General features: G+C 56.3%; 1 protein-coding gene across 1 annotated transcript; it reads right to left on the bottom strand.

Annotated features, from left to right (window-relative positions):
* Positions 1-678: 678 nt before the first annotated feature.
* On the bottom strand, positions 679-10,252 carry LOC306813083 (AN1-type zinc finger protein 5-like). The gene is made up of 7 exons (XM_079328135.1): positions 10,095-10,252; positions 9,510-9,790; positions 8,272-8,445; positions 7,160-7,253; positions 6,260-6,378; positions 4,717-4,827; positions 679-3,032 (listed from the first exon to the last, which is right to left on the bottom strand). Exons 3-7 carry the CDS (start codon positions 8,420-8,422, stop codon positions 2,884-2,886), a joined length of 624 nt encoding a protein of 207 aa, XP_079184261.1. The 5' UTR covers positions 8,423-8,445; positions 9,510-9,790; positions 10,095-10,252; the 3' UTR covers positions 679-2,883.
* Positions 10,253-11,067: the final 815 nt, after the last annotated feature.

The raw sequence follows: 11,067 nt of genomic DNA, 5'->3' as shown, positions 1-11,067 counted from the left end.
AAGGTCGCTCTGAACGGCAGCCCAGCCTTCAGGTGAAGTAGTCACTGCCCCCAGTCTGAATCATCGTGAAACCTGATCAGGATCGTTGCTACTGAACAAGGCTGGACGATCCCTGGGGACAGTGCTGACCACAGCTGACCACCTCTGCTGTGCTTCTCAGGCCCCTCTGAGCTCTGCATTCAGCCAGCCCCCCCCACATTTCCTGTGTCTACCTACGAAGATGTCATGACAGACAGTGTCCAAAGCCTTGCTGCAGTCAATCCTGGTGCCAAACACTGCCAGAATGCCCCTACATGGATGTGGGGAAGAGGCTTTGGGGGCCTGTCCCAAAATCCCTTTCCTGCTCCAGCCCCATGGAGGTGACAGCAGACAAGAAGGAATGCTGGAGAATCTCAGAGCCCCTCAAACTCCAGCCAGAGCTTCTTACTCAGCCAGAAGGTAGAATTCCAGACTTGTCAGGGTTGAAGTGACTCTGGAGATCATCCAGCCCAACCCCTGGTGGATTTGAGATCCAGAGGGTGCAGGTCCAGGCTGCTTTCATCCCCAGCCAGCACCAGGTACTGTGAATGACCACCCACAGGGAAACTGAGGCACAGAGCCCCACAGCCACCCCAAAAAAGCCCAGAGCCAAGTGGTACCCCCACAGCCACCCCTGCCTGAAACAGAGCACTCACAGCATCCAAGCAAACTAGACTGTGTTGTATTTACACTCATGGACAGGGAGGAAGGAACAGGGAAAAGGGCAGTGCTGGAGAAGCAGGTGGCTCTGGGCTTTCCCAACGGATCCATGGGAGCTGCTGCACTTCCTCAGGGCTGGTGGCTGCAATTCCTGCTTCCCCTGAGAGTGAGGGATCATCCTCAGCCAAAAGCTCCATGGCAAACCCAGCCTGGCCCTGTACCAGCTCTGCACCTGGCCCAGGTGTGTCCAGGGGTAACACGTGCATGCTACAGCCAGAATGTCAATGTTATCCAGAAGGAAAAACCTGAGGAAAAGGCTGGCAGGAGGCAGCCTCCCTCCTCTCTGTGGTGAAGTGGGGATTTGCATCAGTTTGGGATGTTCAGATGCTACCAGTACCACCACAGGATGGCAGCTTGCACAGAGCACACACTGCTTTGGCTGGAGCAGACTGCAAAAATCAAACACTCAGAAGGATCTCCCTACCAGAACCTGGGCAGAACTGCCACAAGCAGGGCAGGAAAACAGCCCTTGGAAGGAAGGAGCTGCTGTGATTTCCCCAGCTGGGCCCTGCAGCTCTGCTCTCCAACAGCAAGGGAAACGCTTCCAAAGCGTGGGATGGCCAGCAGTGGGACAGAGGCTGCTGCTTGTCCCCTGGGACACATCTGGGTTTCTCTGCTTGTGAGAGCCAGAGCCCCATGGTCACAGCCCTGCTCTGGGTGTTCCCAGGAATCCCCCAGGCATGGAAGTGCCTGTGGCTGTGCCCCAGGAGCCTCTGCCTGCTTTGTCTGCATCCCTGAGCCCCAGGTCCTCCCAAGAGAGCCCTCTGGGTTCTGGAGTGGTACTGAGATGGCATTTGGCTTTTCCTACACCTCCTTTCCTGTGTGAGTGTGTGCACCCCCAGAGCCTTCCAAGGCCTTTTGGGGTGCTTGAGGCCTCTGAGCATGTTCACTGTACCCCAAAGTTCTCCTTCTGCCTTCCCTCGTGCCCCGGAGCCCTCCCTGGGCCTTCCAGCACCTCAGGGAATTCTGAGTCTCTCAGTGACCCCAGAGGCCTCCAAGCACCTCTCCCTGCTCCCTGGTATCTCCATGGGTGCTTCTGAGGCCCCACCTGGACTTCTGGGCACCCTGGGACCCTCCATGTGACTTTCCCTGTGCCCCAGTTCCTTCTGTCTGGCAGAGGAGTGCAGCTGGGTGGGCTCCCCGAGCTCTCACCAATACCAGCATGACCCACACAGGAGGAAGGGACCCCACTGTCACCTTGATGCAGGGACAGGGCCAGAAGCAGAGGTGTGGGGACCTGAGCTTTGTGCACAACCCTGATGAGAGTGACTCGTGTAAGGCAGAAGGCAGGGAAAGAGGAGAGAAGGGAGAGGAGAAAGGGGAGAGGAAAGACAGGAGAGAGGAGAGCAGGCACAGGCAGCGCTGAGGGACACACACCTTGCTGGGAAAGCAGCTGGGGTTACCAGGGGTGCTGAAGCAGGAGGCTGGAGCAGGGCTCCCTCCCTGCACAGAGAGGCACAAGGCAGTGAGCAGAACCTCCTGGAAGGTCCTGCCCAGCCCACATCACTTCAAGCCATAAAATAACTTCCCTGTGCCAGCATCACTGCTCAACCCCCTTGGTGCTTCTCCAACAGCATCAACAGAGGGTGGGGAGAGGGGACTGGGGTGTTGGAACTACAGAATCAACTTTTCTGCATGTGAGAGCAAACACCTCCCAGGGAGCAGACGGCAGCCTGGCTGCCAGGATCCCCCAGCTCCCGGGATTACAGGCAGAGGGAACAGAGTCCAGCAGCTGCTCAGGGACTGCAGCCACCAGTCCTGGGTGGTTTGCAGGACTCAGAGCTGCCGGGAAGGGAAAGGCTGCCCGGCAGAGCCCGGCCGCTCACACCTGCAAACCGCCCGGCAAGAGGCAAGTCTGAAGGTCTTAGTGCTGGAGCAGCGGGGCAGGACGGTCCCTTTCCTTTGGGAAGCTGGTTGAGAACACATCAGCTGAGCTGTGGCTGTCAGACAGGCAGGAGGGGAGAGGAGGAAACACCAACTGACTGCCAGAGGTGCGAGGAGTCCCCATGTCCAGGTGCCGGGTTGGTGTGCGCTGCTGGAGTCACCCTCGCACCGCCGCGGGGGCTGGGAGGAGGAGGAGGAAGGCTGGGAGGAAGGGGAGGAGCACCAGGCAGCCTGGCTGCAGTTCGATCTGCTCAGACCCCTTCACAACTTCTGGATCTTCTCGGCGATAACGATGGGGTTTTCCTTGCGGATCTTCTCGGCAGCTTCTGCCTTGTAGTCGTAGGGGCAGGCGTGCATGTCAGAGTACCGGTGAATGGCACAGAACAGGTTCCCACAGCGGCAGTCGAAGCCTGAGGGGAGGAAGAACAGGGACAAAGCCACATCAGACCTGGCTCCTTCCTGCCATGCCAGGAAATGCCACCAAGGCACAGAGGGAGGGGAGCTTGCTGTCCCCCACAGGCCAAAGGGACTCTTCATTTGGGGAAGCCCGTGGGTGGCTCTTTGCTTTCCTCTGGCTCAGGAGCCCTGCATGCTTTGGGCAGCCCCAGCTGTCACATGGTGGGAAATGCTCGCAGAGCAGCTGCTGTCCATGTTCCCTGGGGACAAGGGATGTGCCAGGCACTGCAGAGTGCCAGATTGCTAATCCAGACCAGGCTCCCCAGGCAGCCCGAGCTGGGGCTGAGCCCTCTGAGCCAGTCCAGCTCCCCAGGGTCACACAGCAGCAGCTGGACAGACCAGCAGCAAGCAGCAGAGCTGTCACCACGTTAGGATTATGTTTGAGCTACTTAGGCTTCAAAATTCCCAGTGTAGTCACTTCACTCAGGGGCAATGCTCAAGAGTGTTACCATTAACAAAGCACACTGGGAAAGCAAAGCAGGGAGCAAGCAGGACATGTCCTGCAGGAAATTTCACTGCTAGGGAATCAAGCTCTGTCCCTTCACGTTTTTCCAATTACAGGCAGTAAAGCCCACAAACATCTTGCTCCAAGGTGCCAGTTTACTCCTTGTTGAGAAAACTCATTTTATCCTAAATGCTCTGAATTCAAAGGAGTTCTCTGTAAGCTGAATCCTAGAGAGAACAGAGAACTTCTCATAGTTTAAAGCTCTTAAGGAAATACTCTTCCAGGAAAACAATTCTCTCTGCAACCTGAAGGATGGGCACACAGTACCCAGCCCAGCCCCAGCTTTATAAGCCCATCCCACATTCTAGGACAGTGCCTGCAGATTTCCAGGCAAGCTCAGGTTCAAACTTCCCAGTCTAGACTTTGCCAAAGTTTCTTATATGAAAACAGCCAGTCCCTGGCTCCTGGATGCACCAAGCAAGCTACAGAAGCAAGTGCTCTGCCAGAACAGCATAACCTGCACAGCTTCAGAGTTAACTTTTTTCCAGGGAAGCACTAAATGCCAGAGATAATTTAGGGAAATGATATTTTTATTAACAAACCACAGCCAACTTAATTGTTTCACTTTCCAGGAGCCATTTTCCCATTGATAGCAGTGCCCTGACACCATCCCAGCACTTCTCTCTCCAGCTTTACAGGCTGCATGCTGAGAGCCCTCCTGCTCTCAGGAAGCTAACAGTAGAAATCAGGCAGCATTAACAAATGGGATGAGTCTTGCAGAGGGATTTTCCATTTGGGTCTGGCTCAGTTCATGTCACTGTTACGAAAGCTTTACCACAGACCTGACCGGGAGCGGATTCTGATCCACAGTGAGCTCTGCCTTCCTCTACAGCAGCTTCTGCCAAGAAGCAGAAACTACCAAGAGGTGCTGCTGCATCCAATCCTGCTCCCAAGGGCTGCCAGGATGCTGGCAGTGAGTGGGATGTTTCCCAGGCTGCTGCCTCAGCCAGTGCTGTTGCAGGTCGGAGCTCTCCTCCCTCCTCTCCTGCAGCACCATGGCTCCAGGAGGGATTTGGGGAGAACCTCCAGCCTCTGGCCCTCCAAACCCAGCAGCACACCAGCACTGTGCTCACAGGGCTCTCACTCTGGACTGCTTAGGGCACAGGGAAGTTTTCCCAGAGCCAGGCACTCACCAGTCAGCCCAATCTTCTTCCGGCAGGTGAAGCAGCGATTCTTCTTCGGTTTCGGTTTTTCCGAAGCCGTCTTGCCCTCAGCCGTGTTCTGGGAGATCTCAAGCAGGGTACCTGACACAGAGGCAAGAGTTTTGCTGCCCTTCTGGATAAACCAAATGTTCATTTTATTACAGGAGCTACTTGAGGCTCTAGTGACTCTCCATGTGCACACTACCCTGGCTGATATACCCCAAACTGTGAGATCTGCCTTGTTCCTCGGAGATCTCCACGTCACAGCTTTCTCTCTGTTCCAAATGCCTTAAATCCAAAGCTGGAGTGGCCACTGGACAGTTACTGGATAGTCACTACAGCTCAGCTGCTGTACAGCAACACAGCTGTCAGCTGAGCCCACAGTTAATCTTCGCAGGAGAAAAAAAGTTAACCCCTTGTAAGTACTACTAATTATTTTTGCTGACTCTTATGTAAGTGTTCCCCATATGTAGGTCTTAGAATGCTTTACACAGATATCCATCACTGCCTCTAATCTACCAAAGGGAAAACTGAGCTCTCAAAGCCAGATTGTTAAAGGTCACTGATGCTTAGCAGGATTTCCTCCAGTACCTAAGCAGGTTAGAGAAGTCAACAGGAGGGAGGAGTTCCAACTGCTTGCTGGAGCACCTGCGGTGCAGGCTGCTCTGAGGAGACAAAACAGAGACAGCTTTGTGGAGCTGACCCTAAACAGCTTCCTAAAACTACACAACAAGGCAGATGAAAGGGACAGGCTCTCCCAAGCCTCTTTTTAACAACCTCTCACCTGCCTGTTGTAAATTGTCTCCTGGGCTTGTAGACAAAAGGATTACCAAGCCCAAAAATGCCCAGGCATGTGTGGTGACTAGAGCCTGGCTTTTTAGAAACCAATAGTTCCTGGATTTTTTTTAGCTTCCAATGCAAGCAAACTGTCAGCTGAGTAAAGGAGGGTGTCTGCATGCAGATCACCTGCTTATGGCATCAGCTGGAGGATGTGCCACACTGGGCAATGACTCTGCTGCTCCTCAGTCACATCAGGGCACCCACTGTGTAACACCCCCCGAGGGACAGGTGCCCCCATCACTCGGGGTGACAACAGCAGGCCTCCACTACCCCAGGCACTGTCACAGAGTCTCCTGTCTCCAAGCCTCCCATGGATCTCCCTCCCTCCCTCCCTCCCCCTGGGGAGCTGGCAGGGCAGTGCTGCCAGCAGAGCCGCGTCGGGCTGTGGGACGCTCCGGGCTCGCTGCCATTCGCTGCGAGAGGCGTCATGGAAGATTATCCTCCTGCCAGCCACTCCAGGGTTGGCAGCCACTCAGCTCTCAGCCCACAGAGCAATCTCTATTGGTCTGCCCTCAAGCACAGTATTTGCTCTCCTCCCTGTCACCAAAACAAGCGTTTCCTCCTCGGCTCCCAGGTGTGTCTTTACTGCTGGGAGGGGACACACCCCAGGGTCAGCAGCTGTCCCTGGTGCTCCAATGGACTCCTGAGCTCAGTGCCACTCAGAGCTGTGCAAAGAACAAATCAACCACCCTACCTGAAGAGGAAGAAGCTGATGAGGCTTCATCTGTCTTGCTGAATTCCTCTGTCTCGTTGCTAGTTTCCTCTCTGGATATGCTCATGGCTGTCATCTGATGGGTCACAGGAGTCTGAGCGCTGGGAGCATGTGCAGCAGACAAACAAAAAGAGAAAACACAACTGTTTTCATTTGATGGACGGTTATGTGGGAGAGACCTTCAGCCCATAAAGTTTATTTCCTTATATTCAAAAGTAGGTCAGGAGCACAGCAGGTCAATTCCCCTTGAGATCTGGGATCAAAGTTCTTTAGAGACATAAATGGAATGAATCTGTGATGATCTCAGTTTCCTTTTCCACCCAATTATATCTCAAAGCCAAAGCAAGAGCCCATACAAACAAGTCCAGGGGCAGAGAATCACAGTTATGAGTCAGGGCTGTAATGTGATGGTAGAGCTCAGTGCAGCTCTACCCTCCTTCCCATCAAACAGGCCCAAGGTCTCTAATCCTGCTGTCACAGCTTCCAGACTGGGTCAGCAGCAGTTGCTTTCACTTAGCATCACGGGACATTCTGAGTTGATGATCCTCGTGATCCTTCCAAGTCCAACTCTTGGCCCTGCACAGGAAAACCCCAAAAATCCCACTTCATGGGACTGAGCAGAAATGGAACAGTTGAACAGAGCCAGGAACAGACAAGGTGCACTGGCTCCAGGAGAACCAAGACGCCATTTAATTTACTACCAACCCTCCAGTACCTCACCCTACACAACAGGCATCAGGAACAGCAGGGACATCTTCCAAATAAACCAGAGTTTGACCCAGCCTGTTTACAGGCTGGCCATGTAAAGGATGACAGCCTGCCCCTTGTGTCCCAGGGCTGGATTTTAGCAGGGTTTAGATTCCCTCCAGACTCTGCCCCTACCTGGCCTTCACATCCTCAGCTGTGGAGTCTCCCTCGGCACGCTGCCCGGCGATCACCTCGGGAGCCATGGGGCTGCTGCTGGGACCACTGGGTGCTAGGAGACAACAGCAGGCTTGGTCAAGTCTCTGAGAACTATCAGCAAGGTCCTCAGGTGTTTGACAGCCAAGGAGAAAGCAGAACGAACACTTTCAGCAGGTTTTACATTCCTGTTCCCTACTGGAGCTGGGAGGGCACAATCCTGTTGGGATCACTCCCATATCCCTATTCCTACACTCTCCAAATTTGAGTATGGGGCTCTGTGGGACACCAGGGCTGTCTGGATCTTGAACCCAATGGCACTTTGTAACTTATTAAAGGTGTAAGAACCAGATCCTCATCTGCTGAAAGGAAATGGCTTCAACAGACACGTGTGGGTTTGTGTCAGCTGAGGATCTAAGCTGGGGTCTTAGGCAAACCCTTTGTCAGGAAAAGTCACGTTCCTGAGGAATTTTGTGTGGGTGACTCAAGGGAAGCCACGATTACCCTCAGAAATAAACCGTGGAAGAACTTTCAGAGGTATTTCTCACTCTGTACATGGGGCATCTGAACAAACCCCCAGCAAGAGAAATGCCTGCTCATGTTGCAGAAAGCATCCTTCCCCTGCTCCCATCCCAAGTGCAGGAAACAAACCTTGTAAGTTATGGCTTTTAGATATCACACTGTTAAGATAAGCATATTATACAGATAGGCCAAATAAAATTTCATTGTGGGGCTTTGTCATGGTTCCCAGCAGTCAGCAATCAGGGAGCAGGAAATAGCTGAAAGCTAGGATCACCATTAGCACAAGTGAAATTTTACAGTTTACTGGAAGGTACTGGTCGGGATGGGGCTTCACAAACTGGTGAGACTGGGAAGAACACAAATGCCCCTCCTGACAGGGAACAGAAGTACTTGAGGGCTTGGGTCCTTGATTTAGAGCCTTGGGTATCCATGGAAAGGAAAAGATGATTTTTCTAAGAGGGGGTAAATCTGCTGGTGGCCAGGTACCAGCACCATGCTCTATCACAGTTGCTGAACACAGTTTGTACCCAGACACCCATTTAAGACAGATTTCCAGGAAAAAAATCCTCTACCTGGAGGGCTTATCCGGTCACTGCTCTGCTGCCTCTGCAGGAACTCCTTGTAGCAGACGGAGCACATGCCGTTGGTGCGGGGGCTGCCATAGAAGCCGCAGCCCGTGGTACACAGCAGAGGCACCTGCGTCTGGTTGGTCTCCTGAGCCATCCTCGCTCCTCTCGGGCACCCAGCTACAGCCAGCAATCAAAAATAAACCCAGGACAGCTGTGAGGGCTGGAGCACTCGGGCATTGTGTGCTGCAGCTGATCAGGAAGGAGCACAAAGGATCCCAAGAGAGCCTGGTTCCTGTGCTGTGCACAACAACACAACCCCAGGCCCCCGAGCACTCGGGGCTCCTAAAATCCATGTCCTGGGGCCCTAAGCCACCCAGAGCTCAGCAGCCAGGAGCTGCCCAGAGCCAGACTGGAAGGCAACAGGAACTGGCTCCTGGCTCTCCCTCCTGCACCACGAGGCTCCCTGAACTCCCGGTGACACACGAGCACATCAGACCCGAACAATCCACTCTGCAGCAGTACAAAATGTGCCCCCACAGCACTAGTGATGGCCCCTGTGAACACCCACACCTCAAATGCCCAGTGCAGGCCCAGTCAGTCACATTCTGGTTTTCCTTTCGAGCCTGGTTTAGTTTTTTAATGCTCAGGAAGATGACGCAAGCAATGCAAAAAGAAGCCACTGACGCTCTGTTCTGACATACGTGGGTAAGGGGAATGCCAGCATGCTTAGGCTGGAAATAAGGTTTTCTTTCCTACAGTAAGATGAGATTCCAGAACACCTTCCCAGGGAAAACAGCTGACATGATGGAACCCAATTTTAAATTTAATCTTAATAACTTCTCTATGGATCACATGCAATTACCTCCAACCCCAGGAACTGGCCCCTTCCAGCCACACACGGTGTAGCATTTACAGGGCCAAACCCACCGCAGTGCTCCAAATGAGAACCATGAGGCACAAACAAAAACCACACACAATTCCAACGCGTGTGGACGTGGCTGCAGCCAGTCCAGTTCTGACACAGAACAAGGGGAGAGGATGTGTGCAGGACCATGGTGGGTGCGGGTGGCTCCAGCTCGGGCACAAAGCCACGGCGTTGGTAGCAGGGGCTGCCAGCAGTGCTGCCTTTGTGGGATGCACGAAGCACCCACCACCTCCCAGCCAGCTCTGCCGCTTCCCTTCCTGCTCCTACCAAACTTGCTTCACCGAGGGAATAAACAAGACAAACACGAAATCGTTACCCGGCCAGGAGCGCTCCCGTGGGACGGAACCGGAGCCCCTCTGGTTTATCCCTCCTCGTCCTCAGCGGGGGGATGCGGGTGTCGGCTCCGCACCCGGGGGTCCCTCGCAGAGCTCAGAGCAGCGCTCCCATGGCCACAGCGGGATCCTCCCGGCCCCAACCGGCCTCTCTCGGGCGCTCGCAGCCAGGGCAGCCCCGGAAAGCGGTGGATCCTCGGGGGTCCGGGCCGGCACCCGCTGCCACACGGCCGAGCCTTCGGCAGCTGCTGTGGATCGAGCGTCCCTGCAGGGAGAAGGGGCCGGGGCTCAGCCCTCCCCGAGCGCCGCACGGCCCGGCCGGACAGGCCGAGCCGCCGCCCCCGCCGTGCCCGGGCTGCCCGGGGCGGCCGGGACCCCCCTCCCGGCCGGGGAGAGACCCCCGCCCGCCCCTCCCGATGTGGGCCCGGCCCGCCGCTCCCGCCCCCCCGCCGCCGGGCCCCGCGCCCCGCTCCCCGCTCCCGGCCCGCGGCGCTAATCGAGGCCGAGGCTCCGCGGCCTGCGCGGAGCGGGAGCCCCGGGCCGGGCCCCGCTGGCCGGGCCCCACTCACCGGCGGCGGAGCAGCGCGGGCGGCCCCGGGCCGGGCCGGGCCGGCCCCGGGAGGCTCAGGCGGGCGGCGGGCACGGAGCGCTGCCGGGAAACATGGCGGGCGCGGGCCCCGAGCGCCTCCCCCGGGGAGGGCCCGGGACGGGGGGGACGGGACGGGGGGGACGCGGGGCCTGGGACGGGGCCGGGGGTGCGGAGGGAGCGGGGATAGGGCGGGGGGCTGCGACACCCCCGGTACGGGGCGGGGGCTGGGGGTGGGTGTGCTCCGGCAATGGGGAGGGGGCTGAGACCCCCCGGCTGTGAGAACAAGAGTGTAGGAGTGCTTAGGAATAGCGGGGAGGGCTGACACCTCCCTCCCTCCCCCGGCCATGGGACCGAGGCACAGGGAGGGGGCTGGGGTATTGGTGTGCCTCAGCAATACAGGCGAGGGTTGTGAGTCCCTGGTTATAGGGACTGCCATATACATATATATATGTCTTGACTGTACTGCCATATACATATATATATGTTTTGACTGTAGGGGAGGCAGCTCTGACCCCCTCGGCTGTGCGGGAGGGGTTAGAGATGTGCCCCGTCTACAGCTGAGGGGGCTGAGACCCTCATGCGAGTACATGGGGTGGGACACAGCCAGACTCCCCTATGGAGAAAGAGAGATCTGGAAGCCCCCACTGCAGGGGTCACAATCAGACCAGGCTGTAGGGAGGGGAGTGAGACCCCTGTGCCTTAAGCTATAGGGCATGAGAACAGGTATTGCATGGCTGGGACACTGCAGGGGCTTCAGCTGCCGGACATGGCTGTAAGTGCTGGGGGAGAGGGGGGACAGCACTCTGCTCACCCCATCCACAGGGGTGGGATGCAGCCAGCTCTGCCCCAGCGGATGGAGAGGGGCTGGGACCCCCGGCTTTGGGCTCTGGGGCTGTACATCATGCACAGGATGGGTGGGATGCTCCAGGGGCCTCCAGCTGGAAGGGGTTCCC

This window comes from Erithacus rubecula (assembly GCF_903797595.1).
Source record: "Erithacus rubecula genome assembly, chromosome: 28".
In the NCBI taxonomy this organism is placed as follows: domain Eukaryota; kingdom Metazoa; phylum Chordata; class Aves; order Passeriformes; family Muscicapidae; genus Erithacus; species Erithacus rubecula.
Note: the sequence above shows the minus strand (reverse complement) of the source record. Positions and strands in the feature narration are given on the sequence as shown.

What these genes read in the sequence shown, in the direction of transcription:
- LOC306813083 (XM_079328135.1), bottom strand. Translation starts at nt 8,422, where the DNA reads ATGGCTCAGGAGACCAACCAGACGCAGGTGCCTCTGCTGTGTACCACG. An exon ending in TGACCGGATAAGCCCTCCAG is followed by an intron (nt 7,254 to 8,271) that starts GTAGAGGATTTT and finishes GTTGTCTCCTAG; the next exon opens with CACCCAGTGGTCCCAGCAGC. An exon ending in ATCAGCTTCTTCCTCTTCAG is followed by an intron (nt 4,828 to 6,259) that starts GTAGGGTGGTTG and finishes CCTCTGTGTCAG; the next exon opens with GTACCCTGCTTGAGATCTCC.